The sequence below is a fragment of the Cebus imitator genome, unplaced genomic scaffold, assembly GCF_001604975.1.
Source record: "Cebus imitator isolate Cc_AM_T3 unplaced genomic scaffold, Cebus_imitator-1.0 Scaffold26, whole genome shotgun sequence".
Taxonomy (NCBI): Eukaryota; Metazoa; Chordata; class Mammalia; order Primates; family Cebidae; genus Cebus; species Cebus imitator.
This window is the reverse complement of record NW_016107341.1, coordinates 6,296,368-6,323,771: the sequence shown is the minus strand read 5'-3', so window position 1 is coordinate 6,323,771 and position 27,404 is coordinate 6,296,368. Positions and strand designations below refer to the sequence as shown.

At 34.8% G+C, this 27,404-nt stretch overlaps 1 protein-coding gene across 1 annotated transcript in view; it reads right to left on the bottom strand.

Annotated features, from left to right (window-relative positions):
* The window catches only part of SEMA3C (semaphorin 3C), a 181,383-nt gene that overhangs the window by 40,044 nt on the left and 113,935 nt on the right, over window positions 1-27,404 (bottom strand). Inside the window, exons 7-12 of the mRNA XM_017523115.1 lie at window positions 26,360-26,479; window positions 24,807-24,949; window positions 23,073-23,187; window positions 21,137-21,206; window positions 19,166-19,310; window positions 10,278-10,500 (exon numbers count right to left, since the gene is read on the bottom strand). Coding sequence (XP_017378604.1) covers window positions 10,278-10,500; window positions 19,166-19,310; window positions 21,137-21,206; window positions 23,073-23,187; window positions 24,807-24,949; window positions 26,360-26,479 — 816 coding nt within the window. The remainder of the gene's footprint in view (window positions 1-10,277; window positions 10,501-19,165; window positions 19,311-21,136; window positions 21,207-23,072; window positions 23,188-24,806; window positions 24,950-26,359; window positions 26,480-27,404) is intronic.

The following is a 27,404-nucleotide window of genomic DNA, read 5'->3' as shown; positions in this document are numbered from 1 at the left end:
CATTGGCTTTTGAAGAAAAGCCAAAATAGACAAATGGGATCTAATTAAACTCCAGAGCTTCTGCACAGCAAAAGAAACAATCATTAGAGTGAACCAGCAACCAACAGAATGGGAAAAAATTTTTGCAATCTACCCATCTGACAAAGGACTAATATCCAGAATCTACAAAGAACTAAAACAGAGCTATAAGAAAAAACAAACAAACCTATCCAAAAGTGGGCAAAGAATATGAATAGATACTTTTCAAAAGAAGACATATATGAGGCCAACAAACATATGAAAAAATGCTTATTATCACTGATTATTAGAGAAATGCAAATCAAAACCATATTGAGATACCACCTCACACCAGTTAGAATGGCGATTATTAAAAAATCTGGAGACAACAGATGCTGGAGAGGATGTGGAGAAACAGGAACACTTTTACACCTTTGGTGGGAGTGTAAACTCGTTCAACCATTGTGGAAGACAGTGTGGCCTAGAAATAGCAATTCCATTTGACCCACCAATCCCATTACTGAGTATACATGCAAAGGATTATAAATCATTCTATTATAAAGACACATGCACACATATGTTCATAGTGGTGATGTTTACAATAGCAAAGACCTGGAACCAACCCAAATGCCCATTGATGATAGACTGGAGAAGAAAAATGTGGCATATATACACCATGGAATACTATGCAGCCATAAAAAATGATGAGTTTGTATCATCTGTAGGGACATGGATGAATCTGGAAACCATAATTCTCAGCAAACTGACACAAGAACAGAAAATCAAACAACGCATGTTCTCACTCATAGGCAGGTGATGAACAATGAGAACACATGGACACAGGGAGGGGAGCCCCACACACCGGGGTCTGTTAAGGGGGGGCTAGGGGAGGGACAGTGGGGAGGTGGGGACGTTAGGGTGGGATAACATGGGGAGAAATATCAGATGTAGGTGACTGGTGGATGGAGGCAGCAAACCACATTGCCATGTGTGTACCTATGCAACAATCCTGCATGATCTGCACATGTACCCCAGAACCTAAAGTGCAATTTAAAAAAAAAAGAAAAATATAAAAGTGTTGGCATGTCAATACCATGATTATGCTTATGTGAGACCCCATCTCAGCATATTGAAGTAAGAGACTCTACTAGCCCTGAAGAAGCAAACAACCGCATTTTAAAGAGCCAATGAGGAAATGTATGGTGCAAAAACCTGTGAGCGGCCTAGAGGAGCTAAGGACCTTACTTCTGCAAAAGCAAGGAAGTGAATTTTGCCAAAAACCAGGTGTGTTTGGAAGAGGACCTTAAACTTCCAAAAATAATGCAGCATGGCTACATTTTGATTACAACCTTATGAGACCCTGATCAGGGAGGCTAGCTAAGCAATCATCCTTAGGAGCTGTAAGATAATAAGCATATGTAGTCTTAAGCCACAATTTTGTGGTAATTTGTTATACAGCAATAGGAAACTATCTCAAATATGTTTTAGGCAGCCACTCCCATGTGAAATAAATATTTATTGAATTGGATTAAATTAAATTGGGTTAAGAGATTCTTAAAGGAAAGTAATGTTGCCCTTTTTCTTTGTATATTGTAAGTCCTGGCATGCAGTAACCTCAATACATTCTAATGCCTGAATAAATGACATCTTTGTGACATATTACTGTGTTATTCTGTACCAGTTGAGAAACAGCTCTAGAAAATAACATGTTATCTTTTTGCATAAATCAGTAAGGACATTTCCAGAGTTTTAAAACTTCAGAATTGATTAATCTTTATTTTTAAAACATTAAAAGAAGCATCGATTAAGCTATAACTCAAAAGTATTAATTTTCTATTGCTGTCATGAACAAATTATTACCAATTTAATGTCTTAAGAACACACATTAAAGGCCGAGTGCGGTGGCTCATGTCTGTAATCCCAGCACTTTGGGAGCCAGGGTGGGCAGATGGCTTGAGCCCAGGAGTATAAGATCAGTCTGGGCAACATGGAGAAACCCCGTCTCTACTAAAAATAGAAAAATCAGCTGGTCATGATGGTGTGTGAATGTAGTACCAGCTACTCGGGAGGCTAAGGTGGGAGGATCACCTGAGCCTGGAGTGTGGAGACTGCAGTGAGCTGAGATCACACCACTGCACTCTGGCCTGGGCCACAGAGTGAGACCCTGTCTCAAAAAACAAAAAACATAAACTTATGATCTGAGCGTTCTGAAAACTACAACGCCATCCCAGGTATCCCTGCACTAAAAAAAGGTTTTGAGAGGGTTCCTTTCTGGATGTTTTAGGAAGAATCAATATACTTCCTTGCATTTCCCAGCTTCTAGAGGTCACCTGCATTCCTTGGCATATGGTCTTATTCCTCTGTCTCCAAAGCCAGCAAAGTCACATTTCTCTGACACTTATTCCACTATCGTATCTCTGACAATGGCCAGGGAAGCTCTGCTTTTAAGGACTCATGTGATTAGACTGTGCACACCCAAACAATTCAGGAAAATCTCCCAATCTATGACATTAAACATCTGCAAGTTCCTTTTTGTAATTAAGATAACATGTCCACAGTTCCAGAGATTAGGACATAGAGATCTTTTGGGACAGAGGCATTATTCTGCCTGCCCCATTAGTGCAAGAGAAAAATAAGGATGTAACTCAGTGTAACACATGCGACTCTAATATCACAGACTTCCTTGGAAACTCCATTTTCAGATCTTTTCATTCCAATCTATACTACATTTCACATTGTAAAATGCAACATTTCCTTCTATTTTCTAGAATCTTAACTTTTCCAAGTTCAATAAAAAATTTTAAAAGCTGGCTTTCTGCAAAAACCGCCACCACAACTGGCAGCTCTGGCCTTCCTATGGATACTCACACAGGGATGGCCTGGCCTGGCTGAGCAGTAGGCTGTGAATTCTTCTTTGGGACAAAGCCTGCCAAGTCTGCCTCAGGGAAACTTGGCAGCACATCAAGCACAAAAACTTAAGTGTGGCTGTTCATTCCTGACACACAGACAAAAGACTTCACCATTTAATGTCTTTAGGCTAGAACATTTTTCTTACACTCATATCACTAGAGGGTTAAATAGGGGCAACACCCGGGGATGAGGTATGACTGTAATTGTCTTCAAGTCATCTAGAGAAGCATCAGGGATTAAGTAGTAAATGAGCCAGTGGTGCAGAGCGAATCATTGCCCTCCGTCCTCCTGCTGAGAGTCACTTGGTCCTTGCATGATATTCTAAACTCTCCAAATATATCTATGAGCTATGCAGAATCCATTTTAATCAAGGAAACAAAACCATGCCAAAGAGTTTGATGTGTGTTTTGGTGAGCATGTAAGACATTTTGAATATAGATATGAGACCCATTTTAAAACAAATTTTAAATGGACAAAACTTTAGTGATACATCAAAAATGAGGGCAAAGTTCTCCTCTCTTTTCACATCTTCCCCTCTCTCTCCCAATTTTTATCTCCTTTCTTCCTAGGTATAATGTAACTGACATAAACATATCAAATTCACAGGTTAAATTCGAATGCATAAGTTAATTCACACATAAAAAACTCTGTTCCAAGGTGACGTTCGTCCAAGTCTTCTCTGTCACCTTGTAAGATGAATCTTGTTCACATGTAAGACTTTGTAGCAACATATGGATGGGTTAAAATGAGTGATATCACTCAAACAAAGCAATGCCAAGGCTAATGTTGAATATCAGCACATCCGGGGTATCATATTGATATATGTGGATGAAACATTTAATTCATAGTAAAATGAGAAAATATAAATGAAATGAACTTCACTTAAGGAAAAAAATATAAAGCAGTTATGATAAAAGAGGTAAAAATGTGAAGAGAATACATGTTCAATATATGAAATCAGACAGCATGGGTTTATATTCTGGTTGTATTATATGTTAACTACTATCTCTATGATCTTAACTTATCTGTGATTCTGCCCAAAAACAATGACAAATAATAAATGCACCTCATTCATTCAAATAATGTCTATTGAGTGGAGTGATGCACTAGTCTAGGTACTAAGGATACAGCAATAAATCAATCACACCAATATCCCTGACCTCCATGGCACCTACATTCTTATAATTCTTCATATGATATTTATAAGGGTTGGATCAGATGCTTTATTTAGCATTCCTGGAAAAACATAAACACTGTAGATAAATTTAATTAGCATAATTATAATAGCAATAAAGTATTTTAGAAATCTGAAAATATATACCTATTTGCCTAAGTCAGAATACTAAATAATAAATGGGTGATTCAAGCAGACTAGAAACAATTATTATATATGTTAACATATATTATATATAAAACATTATACACATGTATTCTTTATACAATCATTACATGAGATTTTACATTGTCCTTAAAATAACAGGTGTCTGAAGAGTAACTTAAAGAAAAATAATTCTGCTTTTTGCAATACATTTTTTTTCAGCAATTAGCCATATTTTTATTTTAAATAAATTCTCTTTTTAAAGTAAACTTTAAATTACAACATTTGCCTCTAGCTTAGCATTCACTCAGGGCTGTGTTCCTTTCTTTCCCTCTGTCTTCACATATCCCTCTTTGCTACTCTTCTACATGACACCGTGACTTATCATCTATCTCCCATCAATTCAGCCATCGTTCCACCCTGTTCCATTAGTATTTCCTGCTGTGAAAATCCCTGTAGAATCTAAGGTAAACTCTCAGAAGTTTCCACATTCTGCTTTGGAAAGCAGTGACCCACAATGTCATTAAAAATCAGTAACTTATAAAGGGATTTTTTTCCTTACGCCAAAGCAAAGTAGAAGTCTAGACATCATCCTCAGAGTGACATCCATGTACCTCTTCCAGCTGATAGTCATCATTTCCAAACTCACATGCACTGCTCTAGCTATCAAATTTTACATGGAGTATTTTAAGGAGTTCTTTAAAAATCAAAATTCCTGGCTCTGCAGTTCATTAAGTGTGCCATTCCAAGAGATGCAACTGCCAGAACTGGTTAGTTACTATAAAGGCAGAGATCCTCTAATGCTACAAGGCAAGCATTTTAAAGCTTTATTGACATATGTGGCACACACTTCAAAACTTCACACTTTCAGGGGACTTCCTGGAACCAGTGTTCCAACTTAGTACTCCTCCAGTTAAATGGAAGCTAATAAGAAGCATGAAACAGTATACACTATATAAGAATGTTAGCAGAACACACGTATAGACCTTACATTAAAAAATCATAATAGCATTAAATCATCCTAAACCTCTAATACCCATTCATAAAAACACTCTCACTCGTTCATCAAAAACCACATGTCATTCTGATTCATATACAGTGATAAAAATATAAATTTTACAGAATGTGTCTGAACCTGACCCAGACACTTAAATATTTTCATAACTCCAGAAGCAAAAGGAAAACCATCAAAAAGCTCTTGACTGTGTAACACAGTCTGCTTTGAATAAACGGCCTAGATGTAAGCAGTAGGTGGCAAAGTTAAAATAGGAATGTTAATCCTATGAGAACCCTTGCCTGCTGTTTTATAGCCCTTCCTCAAGAAAAGAGAGAGATAAAGAACACAAAAATACCTACAGCCCTAATACTACAGAATAAAACAAAGTACTGATTTTAAAATAAATTTTTTCGACCTGTGATTTTTTTTATAGACAGTAGTATCAGGAATGAGTGGGAAAATAATTAAATAAACACAGTTTCCAGTTTAAATTTTAACAAAATAGCCGCATTTTTTAACTCAAGATGAAAGAAGAAATATTAATTTTGGGCAACATTATGAATTACTGTATTATATCTACATATTAGAAAATAGCTTATTGAAGAAATATTAATTTATTTTAAAATTTACAATTATCAACCAAAACAGAGACAAGCAAACTTTTTCTGTAAAAGGTTAAAATATAAATATTTGTGGCTTGGCTGGCTAAAAGGTCTCTGTGGCAGCTAATCAATTCTGCTTCTGTAAAACAAAAGCAGCAACAGACAAAATGTAAATGAATGGCTGTGACTACATTTAAATAAAACTTTATGGACATCGAAATCTAAAAATCATATAATCTTCACTGCTCATAAGATAGTCTTATTTTGTCAACCATTTAAAAATGCCAAGCAACATTCTTAATGTATGTACCATACAGAACATACAGTAGGCTAGATTTGGGCCATAGGTTACATTAATAGTTTGCCAACCCATAGACTAGTTAGCAATAATGAAAACCATAAGAAATAAAAGGTCAGAGGATAAAGCTCACTTTTTCTTCCTTCCTTCTTCCCTCTTTTTCTTCCTCCCTCCCTTTTTTTCTTTTTTTTACATTAATAATTTTGCTTGATATCTGGCAATACAAAAAATAATCTGAGGCAGTCAGAGGGGAGTAGAAGAAGGTCAGTATCTCAAATTCAGCCAGAGTTGTACACAATAATGGTATTGGGCTAACTGTAGCAGTTGCCAGGCACGGAGCCCACACAACTACCATGGAGATTTTGTGAACTACAAAATCATTCATAACATTCAAAGTGAAGATCATTACATGAAATCCTATTTGCATTCCAATGAACTGTCACATAAGTTATCCCTATGGCATCTTCTTTGACAAACAATGTCTTCATTGAGTTCCCCTGAATTTTCCATGATGATACGGAAGAAAAGCCAAAAGAGACGCTTTCTTCATTTTGTCAATAGCTGGAGTGTCACCATCTGTCTATAACAGCTGAAAGGCTGTCTGACACTAGGACACCTGGAAACACCCGAAAAATGTTATATCCTTTGCAAGACAGATAGATCCATAATGCTAGGAAGTCCTGGGACAATGACCTGTGATTCTCCCCCAAAAGCTGTTTCAAAAAAGGCTATTTTGTCTCTTTTAGTAACAAACAAGAAGAGAGAACTCTCTTTAGTAGAAATTTCACCAGCAAACCAAGAACTACTTGGGCAGTAAATATTTTATACCAATATACTGGTTGTTAGAGTTGCAGGTAAATTGAAATCATTGCTTAAAAATTATAATGCAGTCTGTTATGACAATGAGGTCCAGTGGCTAAGCGTGTTACCATCTCCTCAGTAAGATGCTGTTGGCAGGGGTATTGTCACAGCACACACTTTCCTATTAGGATGGAATCCTCAAGGGACTCCTGTGGCTTTGTAAGCAATCATTAGTGCAGCTTCCACTACAATTAAAAACATATGCCTAAATATTGTTTTTGAAAATGACACAAGTGTTTAAATACCAAAATGAAAATTCTATGAAATGGTGCCAGAAACTTATGTGGTAAGAAAAGCCAGAGAATTTGTGCAAAAGTGTGCTTCTTACTGTCTTCTATGAATAAACCCTGCTGAATAGTTCATAAAGGCTTAACATTCCATCTATGAAATCTACATATTTTATGTAGAAAATAAACATATTTCATGTAGATTTTCATGAAAAAAAAAAAAGCCAACTTCATTGTGGCAACAAAGTCCACCTTTAAGGCAGGCTTCACAAGAAAAAAGAAAAGGCATTTTTTTCTGGGTAATATGAGACATTATGGAGAGGTAATATTCCAAATTACCACACAGCCTCAGGAAAAACAAAATTGTTTTTCAAACACAAACTCCAAGTTGAATGATCTGAGCTAAGGCTAAAAGTGGCACTTTGTAGTCTCTGACATGAAGGCTGTATCTGTAGAGAACAAAGCTTATACGCAAATGAAGATTGGCTTTTACAGTCACATTTATGAATTTATATTATTACATGAGTAACAATGGACATAATTATGATTTTCAATTTATCTTGACAAATATTTACTGAGCTTATCAGGCACTGTGATATGCCTAAAGAGAAATTAAATAGCAAGGAGAGATACAACCTTGAGAGGAATGTGCAGTAATGAATACAAATATGGGAGACTGGATTAACTGCTGGGGGAAAGTTTTCAAAGAGAATAAATTGAGTTTGAAGCATGATGTCTGAAATGTTAATGGGTTATACAATGTGTGTTATCTAACAGTAAGTTGTACATGAAAACACTGAGCATAAGAAACGGTAAGGAATAACAATATACATTTGGGATTTGTTTGCACAGAATGGATAATTGAAGCCAAGTGAATGAATGAGATGGACAAGGAATATTTTTAAAAAGGGGACTACAGACAGAACCTCAAGGAATACCCAGACTCATGGGCAGGAGGAAGCCAGCTAAGAGGGAACTATCAGAAGGAGAGGATAATTATCTGACACATGACTAAAACAATTGGTAAAGTGAAATTCTACAATGCCAAATGATGCAAATAGGAGAGAGAGGTATTTCAGTGGTTAAAAGACCATTTTTCTTATCATGAGGCCACGCAAGACTTTGGCAAAATCTGCAATACAGCAGAGGTGGCAGTGGGTGAAGACGGATATCTAGTTTAATAACCTGGCAAGTCTTCTAAGTCGATGATTCAGTGGAGGATGATAGGGAAGAATCAAGTGAGTAAGAATATAATTGACAACAAAAGTCCTGGAGATTGTAGATGAGATACAAATTGAGAGCAGAGTGAGGAACAGTTGTTCTGGGAAGGAAGGATTATTCTTGAGATGTCAGGCAAGCAAAGAGAGGACTAGTAAAAACTCAGATATGTCCAACTGTGGGAAAGGAAGCCAAACTTGGATGCCAAAAAAGGATGACAAATCTAGTAGTGCATTTTAGAACAGTCTCAGACCAGTACCAGCTGAAATTACATGAGAATGAAACATTCAGGTCTGGGGTTTTAAGAATAAAAAAGGATAAAATAAAAACCTTATCTTAGCACACTTTGGAAATTTTATTTACCCAAGAAAAAGTATCCACATCTTAAATTGATTTAAGTATGAGTGCAATTTATTCCTTAATCCAGAACCCATATTCCACCACTGCCATATTTTATAATGACTTTTACAGATGTGTTTTATGTCTATTTCCTAATCTAATACAGAAACTACCTAATTTCATAAGATAGTTCTAAGACTACAACAAGACATATTGTTAAGAGTGTTCTTGTAAATGAAGAGATTTCATCAGTGCCTAGAAGGTAGTTAGGGATGTTTGGAATATATTTTAAATTACTGCCCAACCGACAAGCCAGGGTGTCTTTCCCATGAGTAGCGGTTCCTAAACTTTAATATGCAGCAGAATTACTTAGAGGGCTTGGGAAAACAGAGATAAGTGAGTTTCATTTCCAGAATTTTGGGGCCAGCACCTCAGAATTTGTATGTCTAACAGGTTCTCAGTAATATTGCCGGTCCAGGGACCATACTTTGAGAACCACTGCTCCACAACGTACAATGCTAGTTATTTCACATCATGTGGGTCTATAAGCAAGCATATTTTCATTCAACTTCTATCAAAGTAAATGTATAAAATGTGTAGATGTACTAAAAGAGTGCTATCAATATTTTCAAAAAACCTGTCTATATTTGAGTCAAATTCACTTCCAAATGTTACATCGGACATGTTATCTGTCATTATCACTGTCCTTAGAAAATGGCTTCATGTATTGATTAAGAAGTCAGAGTCTGTTTCAGTTGAAAGGAACACTTACCTACATGGGTTATTAAATAAGAGCTAAACCAGCTTTGGTTATATCTTGATGCAATTCTAGTACAGCTAGTGCTCGACTTATGACCACGATTGGTTCTGGCAGACCGGTCGTAACACGATTTGGTCGTAAGTTGAGTAGGCTATATGCACGCAGAGATGATAGTGCTGCCGGAAGCTGGTCCGCACTGTCGTACGCCCAGGTGGGCAGCATTTGCGCTGCCAGACGCAGAGCAGTCGTGGCTAGCGATTGTGGTCGTAAAGCCGAATGGTCGTAAGTTGCATAGGTCGTAAGTCGATCAATACCTGTACTTAATTATTGCTTTTTTTTTTTGCAAGGCAAGTAGAAGTTTTTCACAAAGCTGGTTCATTTCTAGTTTGGATGGAAAGTGTAGCAGAGAAATCATACAAATATCTTGTAATGACAAATTGCCAAGAAAATCACATAGCCCTACCCACATATATTTTATAATACATATTTAACATATATATAATACATACGACATATATATTATATAATACATATACATATATATATTCCTCAGAATAACTCTATAATTTATTAGCTTCATTTTACAGATGTGGAAATTGAGGCAAAAAGAAATTAAATATCTCACTAATGGCTAAACAGAAGTAATTATTGGAGTTTTTCTAGTTTCAATATCATGGCCCTTACCTACTACCTATATTTAGCACATTATTTTGCTACATATTAAAGGATATCTTGGGCTCAAGTATTTACCTGTTCCGAGAAACAGGACATGGTATCTCCCATCCGCAGCGTGCACTCGATCCACAGCTATCTTTGTATACTTGTAGTCTGTGCCAATACGAACAATCAAAGGCCTTTTGTGGATTGGGTAGATGGAATTGTACATGAGAGGATGGTTCCGAATAAAACTGACAACATCATCTGGGAACTCCCTGGTGCTTCGTATATTGTGTGTAAATGCTCCTCCTGGACACTAGAAAGAAAGTTTTAAAGAACCAACTTAATAACATAGTTATTATTCTAGTAATAATCAGAAACTCTGTACAGTACTTTTCAAATCACTTAGATGCTCCAGTTGCTTTAAGAGTATCTTCTACCATGGAGGAGAAAAAAAATAGCATGACTATGTTATACTATTTGTAGAAGATTAATAGTGTGTATAACTTGATGCTTTGAATTAGGCTAAGTGCTTGTATATTATTCTGTTTTCAGAGAAGAGCTGATGCCATCTTGTATATGAGATAACTCTTCACTCTTCTCAGTCATCGTTTTTCTACCTCTAATTTTGTGCCAGACACCATATAGTTAGAAAACAAAAACTTGTGGACACAATCTAATGCTGCTACTTGTTAAAATAAATTATATTATCATTAAATTAAGTCAAAACTCTGACATGTAAAAATTTTATTTCATGTGATCTGCCCTCCCAAAAGAGAGAACATAGAAATTGGAGCTTAGGGGCTGGGTGTGGTGTCTCATGTCTGTAATCCCAGCATCTTGGAAGGGTGAGATGAGAGGATGGCTTGAAGCCAGGAGTTCAAGACCAGCCTGGGCAACATAGCAAAATTCCATCTCTGGAAAAAAAAAGTTTAAAATAGCTAGGTGTGGTTGTGTGTGCCTGTGATCTCAACTCCTTGGGAAATTGAGTCAGGAGGATTGCTTGAGCCCAGGAATTTAAGGCTGCTGTGAACTGTGATTATGCCACTTCACTCTAGACTGGGCAACAGAGTGAGACCCCATCTCTATTAAAAAAAAAAAAGGAGGAGGAGGATGAGGAGGAGAAAAGGAAGAAGAAGGAGGGGAAGAAGAGAAGAAGAAAAGAAAGAAGAAGAGAGCTTAGATTGGATGTGGTAAATTAAATCTGGTAATTCCCCTGTATCAAAGATCCCATTCATTACCCTTGGAATAAAATCCCAACAGCTTAGAATTCCCTACAAGCCTCTGCACGATCTGGCCTGAGCTTGCCCCTCCCACTGTAGATCTTGCTGCTCCTGAGATTCAAGCACACTTCCCCTCCATGATCTTGGCACCTGCTGTTCCCTGTCTGGCATACTCCTCTCCAGAACACCCCATGTCCTTTTCTGTTACCTCATTCAGTTCTTAAAAGTTGCTTCTTGAAAGCAATGACATATAAAAGTAGCTCTCCCTCTCAATCTCTACTTTTTGTCTCACTAGCCTGCTATTTTTCTTCACAGCCCTCATTTACCTGACAGTATATTATATATTAGTTGCTTGTGTCTTTTTTTGCCTGTTTCTCCCTCTAGAACATAAGCTTGTGCTGACTGTAACTAGGTCTATTTTGTTATTGTTTTGCCATCAGACTTATAACAAAGCTGGTTAAAAGATAATAAACAAAGACGTGTTGTATGAATGCATTATATCATTCATTGTATCTGGCCTGCAATTTTGGTGCAAGGTCTCTTTGAAACAGAAGCCTCAATTCTATTCAGGAGGGAAAAGAGTCAGAGCATTAAGTCCAAAGGGGCAGACAGAAAACAAGAACTAGATCTGGTGAAAGGACTGCTGAACGGCGCCAGCAGTTCTGGAAAGGGAACCTGACAAGGGCTTCTGAGGAGAAGATTCCATTCATAGGGCACCTAAGGCTAAACTTAAGGGCAGGCTGGGAACTGCTGAAGCCAGGAACTGAAACTTACTCACTAATAAGATCTGAGTGTTAAGTTATATGAGCAAAACCATTGGGTATATAACATTTTAACACATATAAACATTATTACTAATATTAAACACCTGTCAATATTAAATTTCTGTTGATATCTTCACTTCCAGAAACAAAAACACTACCTTATATTTTTCTTGAAATACACAGCACTATTGTTTCAGTTTTCATTTATCTCTTCTGAGAGCTATGCAGTAAAAGGAAAGTAACAAAGCAAGCTACCTGGTCCAGCAATAGGCACAGCATCAGTCATAGATAGCAGGATGCAGTGGGGACTGTGACAAACTGGGAACTTATGTGTTATCCAAAGATGGCAAAGAACACTTATCCAGCTGATTGCTTCTAAGCTGGAATAAAGTCTTCGTGCTGCCAGATCTCAGCAGAAGATAGAATGTGGGATTTTGTGTAAAATCTGCCAAGTGTTTAATGTTGACTCAGTAAAAAAAGAAAAAAAATGTGGGGGACCAACCAAAATATGACAATCTCCAGGTTAAATCCCTGCACCAGCTGCCCAACAGTATTAGTGCCTTTGGGCCAAGGTTGTCAGGCAGACCTCTATGTGCAGCTAGATCTCAGCAAATTACTAATATCATCTCACTCATGTAGATTGCATCATCATGAATGCAATTTTTAGACCTACTTTGACCAGTTAACATCACTAGAACTTTTTACAGACTTGATAAATATAGTTCTCCTTTTGTAGAAAGGCATGAGGAGCAAATAAAAGACTTAAAAAAGTAGCAGTAATGAGACAAGTAATAAAACAAAACCTCTCATTCTTTATTCCACTAACTAGACTTTCATCTGGATTTCATATGTTTTTATTTTTAAAAAAGTATTATATTTAAATACACATGTTTATAAGTGGCTCACAATGAAGACCAAAATGAGGACAAAAAATTTAATTTGAGGTTGTTCTAAGCTGATGAGTGTGTTCCACACTTCTGCAAAATATAGAATTATGGGTGTTTTCTAGCCTTAATCTTCACACAAGTGGAAAAAGGGAAATACATCATTCACTGCATGAAAACATGGAAAGAGCAATGCATGGGCAATTTAAATAGTTCCAGATCTCCATAAAACACCACTAATTACGGCTTGCTAAACTGATATGTCTTCTTAAGTATTTGCAAGCATTCTTGTTTCTAAGTTCTGGAAAAATCCAGAGTTAGGACATATTACTAGACAATTTATATAATTTCCAGTTAGTACAGTTTGATGTGTGATAAGCTTATTAAATTATCATTGCCTAGTCTCTGGCTTTTACTTAAAGGTAATTGAAATCCTGGTAACAATTATGTTAAGGTTGCTCAAAACCATAGTTATTATATAGGTAATCTGAACAAATCAAATCAAATCAGTTACTTTGCATTCACTCAAATATTCCCCACAAGGCATTCTTTTAATACCCACAATGAATTTATCACCTAAAACAAGTGTCTCCTAGTATGAGTTTATGTTCAAATCTACCAAATAATTCTTTCTGAAAATAATTAATTCTTCTATTGATTCATGGCATCAACTTTGTTGAGTGTTAATAATGTAACACACATAAACAATGATTGCCCTTTATAGACTCTGTATGCAGTACCGAGTTTTCTCAGTGTAATGCTGCCAAGTATAAATCAGATGTGATTAATTTCTCTCTCACCTTGCAATACAATAAGACATGTTTATTGAAACTTCACGATAACATATCATCTATGTGCCATCATAAAATAAAATATTTGTCCACTAATTAGGCTGGTGTTTCATTCTTTAGAACATTAATTTTACTCTGCAAATAGTCATTAAATTATTTTGGCTAAACTTCTCCTCTAAGTGTTCAGTTCTTCTAGCTAGTTGTTTATCAAGTAATGATAAGCACTCCTTTTTTTGAGTAAAGACATTTATGTGTTTTGATTAAAGTGTGAGATGAAATGCTAGGAAAAATAAGAAAGCCATGTTAAGAAAGCAACAGCAATTGTCCTTACCAAACTTCTTTTCTATATTCAGGTATTCATAAATATCTGCTGCCTTCTTAAGTTTCTAAATATTCTCTTAATCTTCATGTCCATTTGACTAGTTTTCAGAATATATTTACATATTAACATATGTATCCATTATTTGGACATATTTTATCCAAAAAGCACTTTGATGTGCCCAGCAGGGGGACATAAGAATTAAAAAATTACTGTTGACTTCTAGACACAAGTATTCTAGTAAGAAAGACATATTTAAAGCAAAATAACAATATTATGACAAAAAGCAATAATTTGAGACAAGTATAAGATAAATAACCAGTCTTGGTTTAGGATCAATTTCCCTACATACTCAAGAGCCAATACTTTTAAAAGGAGTTTATAATAGTAGATAAATTACAGCTGCCAAGGTCAGTGAGATGTTTAGAGATGAAAAAACAAAATTTAGAGTATTTAGAGAACTGTAATTCCTAGGGCATTGCTGGACCATGGAGTCCAAAGTGAAGGAAAGAGGTAGAAGGTAAGGCTGAAGACAGATAGCAGAATATAAAAGCAAAACTAGGCAGAGAAACTGTGACTGTGTGGTCAAGGGGGTCTTAACCTAACACTTGGGGGATGAGTGGTATATAGATAAATAGAAGGTCTGAGTGGCACTCTAGAATCTAGGCTTATTTCTAGTACTGGTCTATGAAACTTGTATACTGAGAAAAACTCATTGTATGTTTCAACCTTGGTAATCCAAGCCCTTTGTTTGAAGCCCAAAGAATTATATAGCTGAAGACCAGTACTTATCCGTTAGCTGACCCTCATCTTCCTTATATTTGCCCTCGCCTACATATAAAAGCCCATTGCCGCAGCCCTACTATTCCACATAGAGCTTCCAAAACTCACTTACTCATTTCCATCTGTGCCTTGTAGCGTATGTTGTGCCCTTCATCTGAAAACCCCTTCCTTCCTTACTCAATGTATCCACATCCAATCACCCTTTAAGGCAAGCTCAATCTCACATTTTTTTATGCCTTTTTAAATCAGGCTGTTTTACTACAATCTCTCTCTTCTCTAAATATTAATAATATGTATTTTTAAAATTTCACTCACATGTTTTGAATAATGATGTGAGACAACATGTAATTAATTTTTCATGTCTATATGCCTTATACATTCAATTTTCTTGGAAGTGTTCCTGACTGATGTTTTCAAACATCTAAGAGAAGCTAATGCAAGCACAACCAGAAGACGTACATAATCAACAAAAGTGCCAGCAATGAAATTCTCGTATCCTTGCCACCACTGACTATGTGGATCATCAATTTTCTGTGATCCTTTGCTGGTACCCAACCTGTCCAAAGCATGAAGATTGCAGCACATGACTCTGCTATACTATAAAGAGATGTTAAAGTTGAACACTTTCATTAAGTTCTGCTTTAACAGGACATACAACATATATAAACAATCTCCTGCAGAAGCTTTATACATGTTGCAGCAGAATAATGGAATATGTTTGCTCAGCCTCAGAGTCTTCATTCTTTGGCTGCCCTTTGCAACATACCAAAGGTGTCTTGTTTCTTCCACAAACTTGCATTACTTATGGAAAAACATTATGACACAATTGGCAGGCTTCTTCCTACTGACTTGGGCTTGCTGGTGGGATGGTTTACTAACAGAGCTATCAACCGTGCTTTAAAAGAAGCACCTACAGGGAACATTAGAACGAGGGCATGAGATTTCTGCCAGTGTCATTTCTTTAAGAGCACAGTTATATAGTTATGGGGTTCACTGGGCAACCATACTACTCTATGTATGACAATCACAGCTGACGCTTCACTGGGAAGACATCAGAAGCGACATTCTTAACCTTGGAGAAGAGGGAATACTTCGGGTCACTTGGCTGCAAGTCGTCTGGCTACAGGAGCAGGCTATTAAACCCTGCAAGTGCAGGGAAGAGACAGACACTGGCAATTTCAGTCAGAGAGCTGACCTCATGGTGTTTTGCTGGTTGAAGGGTGGAGGGACAGAGTCTTCAGGGAGGTGCGCTTTTCCAGGAGGAGTTCCTGAGGTCACTTCTCCACCCTGCCTCTTTTATTCTCTAAGGATCACTCATCTGACAATTTTTTGATTTAAAGGAGCTGCTCTGCTCTCAACACCAGATGTAAGAAACCACATTATAGAAATATTTTTCAAGTACTGACTACTCCCTTTTTTCATGGAGTCTGCTCCAGATGTGTGTTGATAACTGGCTTATTCTACACTGCTTTGGAACAAGAAACAAATGCTCATTCTTGAGAGCTAAAAAACAGTGAAAAGTGGGACTGTTAGCAGAATCTTCTAATTTAGCATTGGTTTATTCTGTTTTACTAAAAAGGATTTAGTAAAAAGTGTTTAGTATTCCTACATTTTACGTAGAACAATAGCTGCCTGACATGAGTGGTTTTCTCACCATGATTCTCTAAGTTCTACACACCTGTTAAGGTGCCTTTTAAGTTCTCAAGTGGGTGAAGAGCCTGATGAGAGGTAAAGTCAGAGGTCACTTTTCTTCAGGAAAAAAAATACACATACTTGTAGCATTTGCCAATTTCCATGGTGTAAATAGTCTCACCATGGCTGATTTCAAGTTGCCACTCTAATGTTCTTAATTGAGAAGAGGTGCACATTATCTGCTCCTGTGAGCTGGGTACATGCTGGCTCCAGCACAGACTGCATGAAGCTCTGAGGCTCCAAACTCTGATTCAAGCAGTATGGATCTTTTTTATCTTTTTAATATCTTTATTTCAGGAGTTTCTCTTAAGTTTTTTTTTGGGGGGAATAGAATTTTGTTGAGTTTGCAAATCAGTTGTCCCTGTACTAACCCCATTTATGTGTGGTTCAAAAGAATCATTGATGAAAACACATGTAATCACAACTACCTCTTAATAATTTTCCCTATTAAGATGAGTCTAGGCCGGGCGCGGTGGCTCACACCTGTAATCCCAGCACTTTGGGAGGCCGAGGCGGGTGGATCACGAGGTCAAGAGATCGAGACCATCCTGGTCAACATGGTGAAACCCCGTCTCTACTAAAAATACAAAAAATTAGCTGGGCATGGTGGCGGGCGCCTGTAATCCCAGCTACTCAGGAGGCTGAGGCAGGAGAATCGCCTGAACCCAGGAGGCGGAGGTTGCGGTGAGCTGAGATCACGCCATTGCACTCCAGCCTGGGTAACAAGAGCGAAACTCCGTCCCCCCCCCAAAAAAAAAAAAAAAAAAAAAAGATGCATCTATGACCAGGTCAATTTCATATAGCAAGTCACTCTCAAAAGTCTGATATTTTTCTCTAGAATCGCATAAAATATGTTGAGTAAAATAAGAGCCTTTGATACATAATGGAATATGAAAGTTGTTCAGCCTCCCCTTCCCCTTCCTTTTCTCATAAATAATCTCTGCTTGTTATCCAATATCCCCCAATCTTAAACTGCTGATGCTTTTCCCTTAAACTGCTGATGCTTTTATACAAAATTAATGTTTTATCCATCTTCTTTTGAGCTGTGAATATCAAAGAGGGACCATCTTAAAGGATATTGTAAATTCTGTGACAGGAGTTTGTTGTCACTTATAATTAAGTATGACCTAAAAATTTAATGTTTTTATGAACAAGTACCAAGTCTCCTAATTTTTCCAAAGTTAATTAAAGATCAATTGTTCTGCATAAAATACATTTGAATGATTAGTCTTTGAACTTCCTAGCCAGAGAACCAAACTCAAGCTTTAAAAATTTTGGATTAAAATATGCTCTTTAAAGGCTTAGCAAGCTATGTTTTCAATTTTCAAAAAATTGACGTTAGCTTAATTTAAGAAGATGAGAAAATAAAAGAGTAAACAATATTGCAAATGAACTCTAATAACAAAAATACAATGAATCAACAATTAGTAAAAATTACATGGGATAAACATTTGGAAGAATATTAGCAAAGATAATTTCAAATTCAAGAAGAAATAAGTACTTTGCATAAATGTTAATAGCTATCTTGATTTTTAAAATAAATTCATTATTCATATTTACCCATTTTATAATTATAACCCTATTTTATGAAATACAGAAATATAAGATTATATTTCTCTTAATGTTCAATTGTATAACATCTCTTGGTGTATTATCTGACATTTTAGAAACAAAAACTAGCCAACATTCTAGAAGGCAGCATTATTATAGGCCAAATGAGAAAGAAAGAGTAGGACTTTTATCAATGGAGTCTTAGAAAAATTCCAGTTCTAATATTCCAGTGCACTGCATGTATCTTCAGCTGGAAAACTGAGTTTTCAATGTGTCCTTAATACTATTAATATTGCATGATATGGATATATCCACCTGCTTTAAAAACAATACTTCTAGTTCAGACCATTCCTAATTAGAAAGCAGCCTGTAGTTAAATAGTTCTAATTTGTATGTTACTTTATAGTTTATAAATATTTTATTTGAATAATCATATCTCATTTGTTGTAATTATTTGCTTACACATAAATTTTCTTTCTTTGAGATATATATATAACACAATTTTTATCTAAATAGATTCCTGGAACTGGAAATATCTCTATATGAAGTATCTCTAAATTATTTCTCACATGGTTATTCCTTAATTAAAACAGATATTCAGGCCTGGCACAGTGACTCACGCCTGTAATCCCAGAACTTTGGGAGGACAAGGTAGGCGGATCACGAGGTCAAGAGTTCGAGACCAGCCTGACCAACATGGTGAAAAGCGATCTCTACTAAAAATATGAAACTTTGCTGGGCATAGTGGTGTGTACCTGTAAACCCAGCTATTCAGGAGGCTGAGGGAAGAGATCACTTGAACCTGGTAGGCGGAGGTTACAGTGAGCTGAGATCATGCCACTGCATTCTAGCCTGGGCAACAGAGCAAGACTCCGTCTCAAAATTAAAATAAAATAAAAAACAGATATTCATTTATTGTTAAATGATTTTTTAAAATAAAGCATCATAACAAAGAATTTTTCCTGAATACTTACAGTTCCAGGGCGAGGATATGGAATTCTGCCCTGATAGGAAATCACCTGATGATTGGGCCCTTCTTTGTGGGCAAAAGGCCCATTAAACACAGTCTGTATATCAGATAAATGATACACACACACTGCTGATCCTTTGAAAACTGAGCTAAAAAAGAGAACAGAAAAAGGCATTTTCTCATTTTTAAAATTAAAATACATTTTAAAAATATATGGTAAAACATGACAAAAAGTTAACATAATTCATCATAGAAAAGTTAAATGTCACTGTATACATGTGAAAAGTTAAAACATTTTGAAAAAAGATGATACATAAAGCATTAAAATATTCAATTCATCCATGGAGATAGCAGACAGTATGTTATAGTAAAGTCCTTTTCAATGTTTCCAAACTATGGGAAAACTTTAAAAGGTTTCTAAGTAGTTTATCTTAGCAACAAGAAAGTATACTGAAATTTTATTTAAAAATATGAATTTCAATTTCAAATCACTATCTACGTGACCTATCGCAATCTAACTCAAATAAATCTCATTAATAATTGAACACCGTGTCTTTTTGTATTATGATTATTTTAATATGAGTGTTCTCACATGGTATCTCAAATGTTAGTTGGAGAAGTCTATGTTTCATGGTTTATGTCCTTTTTCTGTGGGTCACAAAACAAAAAATAGGGGCCCAAAAAAGATTCATTAAACCATCTTTAGTCATTGACACATCATAAAATTTGTTTGAATCTTTAGTAAGAAATATTGCCATTGTCCTATGGCAGGTTGCCTGAAATCAATATTTCTCTGACTCACATATTTATTTCAAATTAGACGTCTAATGAAAAAAGGTGCATTCCCATAAAAACAAATAAGATACACTGTTAATTATTAGCATTAATAGGGAGAATGATGATTTTGAGTTTTTTGATATTGAAGTTACTGGAATTCGGAAAAACAAATCTAGAAAAATAGTTTTCATGGAAACACCATTTTCTCAAGACTACTTAAAACAGGATTTAAACACATCCTTAAAGACATCTTTTTAGACATCTTGTGGGGCAACTGCAAATATTTAAAAACAATATCCTTGTAAATTTATTTCACTTTGAATAGCCCATTGCAGTTTACAATTATAATACGTTTTTCTCACTTAAAAAAAAAACAGCTACAGCCTTTAGATTTTTGTTTTGTAGTTGACTGTCTAATCAAAGGGACCCATTATCTACTACGCTGGCTCAATACAGCTTAACTCTAAGGAATATGCCTAGTATAAAATGAATAAAGAAAAATATGTGCAGGAAAAGGCGAAAATACGATTTGTTATCTTGAAATGTTATCTTTGACCAGTTTGGGCATCCCAGAGCAGCGAGAACACATTAAACTAATTTTCAAATATATCAAATAATGTCATACAGAATGAGCAAATTGGTTCAGTGTTTTGTTAGGTTCTAAATAGTCATCACTTTACATCAGAAGTAAAAAGTATTTTTATAGAAATGCCTAATTATTTTCAGATTTCCTGAGGTATAATTGGTATACTAAAAAAATACAGTACATAATTAATATATACAATGTGGTAAGTTTGGAAATGTGTATACACTTGTGTTACATCACCACAATCCAGTTGATAAACATTTATTACCTCTGATAACAGCAACCAAAAATGCCAAAAGTTTTATTTTCTCATGAATGCTCAAATTACTTTCTTTAAAAAACATATATTTTTTCCTACATTATACTTCATGTTTTCATTTGTTTCATAAAAATATCATGCAATCATTACAAATACACTCTACAAAAGTATTTGAAAAGCATTAATTCGCTCCAATATATTTTGGTAATCAGGAAAATGTATATAAAATGGAAGGGTCATATCCCAAATGCCATGTAAAATTAAAAGTTGAAGAGAGGAATGCTTTTATAATAATTACTGTTACTCTATGAAGTTTATGTTTAACTCATAAAATGTAACTGTTGAATAATTACCTTGATGCTGTAAAAATGCCATACACTAGTGTTGTTCTTGGGTTATCAGTTTCCAGCAGAAACACATCCTCTATAAAAAGGAAAATATCAGTCTTTTAAAGTCTCCAAATATTAACTTCATTGTTTTGAAAAATTTACCCTAAGAAAATAATTTCAACTATGAAAAGTACTCTGCAGAAAGACAGTCCTGTACCATGGTGATAATTTGGAAACCAGTAAATGATAGAAACACTAAAATAATACAGATACTAATGGATTTTATGAAAATTTGGTATCCTTGTGAAAACCATGCTAGTAAAATAATATTATGAGGAAAAATACAATAGTATATTATATGGACTACAACCATATTAACATAAAAATATCCATCAAAATACAAGAAAAGGATTAACAGTGAGTGTTCCAGGAGGCAAAGCTGTGGAAATTTTCTGGTTGCTTCTTTCTAAATATCCTTCAATGTTAATATATTTCTTTTTTTTTTAATTAAAATTTACAAATCTCAATTTCTTTTTGATCTAATGTTAGGAGTTGGAAGACAGAATAAAACTTTTTCATAGTGACTTATCATCAAATAGAAATTGTTGAGGCATATGGTCAAAATTGCTAGTGATACTTCTATTTAATGATAGCTCTTCTAACAACAAGATGTTTAAAATATATTAAAGCAAAGACAAAAGTATGCATAGTAAAGTGATAACACAATATGAAAGTGGATTTCTGATAGAAAACTCTAATTAATAATAAATTGCCACAATTATATAAGGTCTAGATGTATTGACAATCTTGCTAACATAATTATTGCTGAGAAACACAAAGAAATATGTATTTACTTTAAATTAACAATGAATTTAAATGACATCATAAGCAATAAATATTTAACCACTCAAGCAATGAATTAATAACTACTAGTCTTTCCATATGTGAATAAAGGCTGACAATGTCTAGCTCTCCCTAAAGAAAAGAAAGACTGAAACATAAAATACATTCACAAAGATCTGGGGGGATAGAATGAACAAGTAGGCTATTTCATAAAATGGTACTTAGAACTTTTTTCTAGAAAAGCTTATCTAGAAAAGTTTGTTCCATAATCAGCATAATGGTTTTTGAGCAGAACAGTGATCTATTTCATGTTTATAACTATTAGAATCAGAAAACTTTTCCATATGGTAACAGATTTATTGCTTATATTATCACCTATCTCAGAATCTGAGAATGATCATTATTTTATATTTTAATGAATTAAGGTGAAAGAAAAGTCACTTATAAATGGCATTTAGTAAATACATTATGCACTGGGATATTCAGATTAAAAAAAAAAAAAAAAAAAAAGGAAATTAAAATCCAAAAAAAAAAAAAAAAAAAAAAAAAAAAACCTGTTTCTTGGCAGAAGGGAATCAAACTGTCAGTCCTTATTTGACCTGTAAAGTGTAAGCCTCCTCCTGCCACATTGAGAATACTTAATCTCAAGGTCACGAAGCAGAACTAAGAAGGAAACATGAGTCTCTAAATTTCTACACTGACATTTTTTTGCATCCAAACTCTATCCTGTCTGTTAGCTACAATAGTAAAAATATATAGCTGTATTTTTACACAAAATCAGAATATTACATACTCTAATATACATAAAATAGTCATTTATAAAAACACATATTATTACCTATATGCAAATTATTCAAGTTACACTCCCAAACACACACTCATTCATATATCATGGTGATTTCCATGAGCTAAATGTTTCAGCAGTGCACTCATGACATAATAGATTAAAAAACACTTAAGAAAATTTATGACCAGTATGTAGATCATTAATTCAAATTAGCACATTGTTTATGCTGAAAATATCTATGGAAAACACACACTCTTCTGAGACCTTATTTAAATATGTAAACTTTATAAGCCTTCTTTCAGAAACATTTTTCAATCTCTATGTATGTACCTAATTCATCAAAGTGTGTTTCTGGGCCGTCTTCATCTGTTACCGAGCATACCAGCCTCGCCTTTAAGAAAGTGGTCCACCTGTTGACAAGGCTACGCAGTCCACCAGAGTCATTCTAAAACCATTTTGTAAACATAATTCAGATTGCTTAAGGAAATATTGAAGCACATTAAAAATTCAACTTGAACTCTAGTTGCTTGGAGAATGAAAATCTGAAGAACGGATATGTTAAGCACTTCTGTACATTGATAGTCAAAGAGAAATATTTATGACTTTTGGTATTTTATACAGTAGTTATACTATTATTCTCTTATAGCATGATATCAGTTTAAAATACATTTACTTGATAAATGTATAACATAAATATTTCTAATTTTAACAATGTATAATGGAAGTATTTATAAAATGGTACGGAATATAGATCATTTAATTTCCCTTTCATTGATAACTGTCTTCAATTTGAACATAAATTATTACGCCCAGTGAGTCTTGCAGATCGTAGTCAGGAGAGTGGTTCTGTCTTTACGACAAATGGTCCCCAACAGTTTTATATTCACTTCTTTATTTACCCAAATTATCACATAATTTTCAGTATTTCTAATCTGATACCTTATTATACATTATTTATCTGGCCAGCACAGGGGAAATGGCATTTGAATCATTCACAAATAGTCTCTATTGAAGACATTTTTTTCTTTGTCTCCAAAGGCCATTTACCCTTTCTGCTGACTTTGCTATCTTGTTCCAAATGACTGAGAAACAGTTGAGCTCCATGATCAGTGGAATATTATAATACATAAATAAAAACTTTTTAAAATACTAAGCACAGCCGGGCGCGGTGGCTCACGCCTGTAATCCCAGCACTTTGGGAGGCCGAGGCGGGTGGATCACAAGGTCAAGAGATCGAGACCATCCTGGTCAACATAGTGAAACCCCGTCTCTACTAGAAGTACAAAAAATCAGCTGGGCATGGTGGCTCGTGCCTGTAATCCCAGCTACTCAGGAGGCTGAGGCAGGAGAATTGCCTGAACCCAGGAGGCGGAGGTTGCGGTGAGCCGAGATCGCGCCATTGCACTCCAGCCTGGGTAACAAGAGCGAAACTCCGTCTCAAAAAAAAAAAAAAATACTAAGCACAAACATTTTTTCACAAAGGATGATAATCATAAATAAGTCAGGACAAGTCTGTAAAACTCTATTATAGAGAGGACATCACAATTTTTTTTGCATTATATATACTTATTGTTTCTACACAACAACATTTTGGTTGCTGTTTTTAATTAGAATTTTATTTTATTAAAGCTTTCCTTAATTTTCGCTATTTATTAATGGTTTCTTAATGACCATCTTTAACTGAGATATTTGCTGTTTTTTATTCACAAAAATCAATTTATTTGGGTCATATACGATTTAGCCATTTTCATACCAATGCATTAAATGGATATGCAAAAATTTGTCACAAGTGTTTATCTGTTTAAGAAGAGAACCAAAAATAGTTTCTTAAGATTTTTACAAAAATAGGGTACGTTTATCTCATATAACTTATTCACAGTTAGAATTTGGGTTAGGGTTATAAACACTATATTCAGTATATAATAATGATGATGAATAAATGTTATATTAAATGTTTCCCTGAATATTTCATTTATTTGTAACAACTGATAATAAAAGCATGGAGATAAACCATAATTTGAATGTCTTGGTCTTTCTTCAAATCAGAACAGCATTAGTACTTACAGGACATATTCGAGCAATCATGGAATGAATCTCTTTTGTGATCCTGTTACCGTCAGTCAGTTTTTCTTTGAAGAAGAAGAATATCTTAGCATCATTTGGATCAGTACCATCTGGGATGACATGTGCATCTATAAACACAGGTTCTAGAAAAAAATATAAAAGACTCTATAGTTATTCATGATGAAAATCCATCTTCTATTCATCCAAATAGACCACAGGCACATGCCTTTCCCATCTTTGGTAGGAAAAAAAAAAAACAATTTAAGGCAACATTTCTAAAAGCAGCAATTGCATTCACTCACCATACCACATTTGGAATGTCAAATACCACAAAGTATAGCTATAATATGAGAAACTGCTTTTTTTTTTTTGTCTGCAATACATTCTGGAAGTGCAGGAAATGCAAAAATTCTTTGTGCACCAATGAGTCTAAAAAAATTGAAAAACTTTTCTACCAGTTATTTCCCAAGGAATCTGATGGCTGTTTTACTGAAAAAATATTTATTTTTCCAAGTGTGTTTTTCAATCTAGTGCATATAAACTCCAATTCACTGAAGCAGAATGAAGAGTTAGAAGTCCAAGATCTAAAAAACATAGTTTTTCTTAAATTGCAACATATGAAATGAAGGGAAAACTTTTCAAGGAGAAATAGTGTCATTAGTCATTTGGAGACATAAAGGGTTTCCTTATTCCAAGAACAAAACAACTTTTAGAATACCCTATTTCCAGATGTATTCGTGGAATAATGTGAAGTAAATGAACAATCAAATGCTTTCTTGTGCTGGCCTATCAGGGAAATAGGACGCTTCATTGTGGTGATTCATGCTTAACTGTGCAATGTTCAGTGAACTGCCACATTTAGGGTCAGCTAAAAATTTTCTCTAGGGTGAAATGACAAGATTCTTAGCTTTTTAAAAATTCCCCTAAACAACAGCATTTGATTGAAATAATACAGTAAAATCAAATGAGCACCTTTTTTTGATGTGAATTCCATATGATACCAAGAACTGGAGGCAACTGAATATGGATAATCATAAAGTTATCATTCCTGTGATTTCTATTGAATATTAGCCCATTTATGAAAAAACACATACCAGTTTTATAATTTTAGAATCTAAGTTTAAAACAAAAAAAGAGGAGGCCCTAACTATTATTTATTGCATCTAAATGTCAGACATTTGGGATAATTTTTAGATTTGTCATTGTTAAAATATACAAGACGATTAAGTGAAGTAAAAAGCATATTTAATTGTAATATGTTACAATTAAACAACCAGAGAAGATGCTTAGGTACTGAAATATATGATAAATTATCACTGTCACTTTTATTTATTCATATTCATATGATAATTGTAGGATGATTAACAGAAATAAAGATATGGAATATGGACTTATTTATTTCCCCCAAATATTTTAAATCATACAGTACAGAATTACCATTATTCATGTCATAGCCTCAGTTTTTAACCATTTTCCCTAGTTGTTACAATGGAATTAAATAAGGTAGTTTAAAGTATGATAACAAAAAATAAATGCATCAAATGCTTTCTTACCACTTAGCCATTTGGAATTGTATTGATCAGTTCTGACTGGATTCCTCTTGGTTAAACTTCGAAAAATAGCAGAATCTGTCCCCATGAAATCTATATACACTGCAGAGAAAAGCTCCTCATCTATGAAAAAGAAAATGTTAATAGAAATGTATTTTAAAAGCTATTTTGAAATTCTAGGTGAGTTTATTTATTAGGAGATCACCACAGGTATTACAGTGTTATGATAATTGGTTATAACCAAACATTAATTGGTTTGCATTGTCCAGCAAATCAATAAATTTTAATCTTTCATCATTATTGCCTGAATAATTACTATATTTTTAAAAAATCAAAGCTCAAAACAACTTTATTCTACGTAAAAGTGAAAGTTCCTCTACTTACACTATGTAGTTTTTTTTTTTTTTTTTTTTGAGACGGAGTCTTGCTTTGTTGCCCAGGCTTCAGTGCAGTGGTGCGATCTTGGCTCACTGCAACCTCCACCTCCTGGGTTCAAGCAATTATCTGCCTCAGACTCCTGAGTAGCTGGGATTACAGGTGTCTGCCACCATGCCCAGCTAATTTTTGTATTTTTTAGTAGAGATGGGGTTTCACCATTTTGTCCAGGCTGGTCTTGAACTCCTGACCTCATGATCCACCCACCTTGGCCTCCCAGAGCGCTAGGGTTACAGGTGTGAGCCACCACGCCCAGCCACTATATAGTAATTTTTATATAGAGTCTATTAGAAATGGTAGATGAATGATAGATAACAAAATAATTGTTTACCTGTAATAAATTTAAAAGAAATCACTCTAAGAGTCAGAAAACATGGTTTTTATTGGTAATCCCTAATGAATTGGGAATTAGTGCTAAGTTTGAACATTCTGAGTCTCAACCTTCTTATCTATAATGTATGGGAATTAGATTATGATCTTAAAAGATCTTAACACGTATTAAAATTTCTATGATCTTCCTAAATGGGCTGAATATAACAGTTTTAAAAAATTATTATGATGACAAGGAGGCCACATTATAATTGTCAAAATAGTATCAGTGATTAAAAAATTG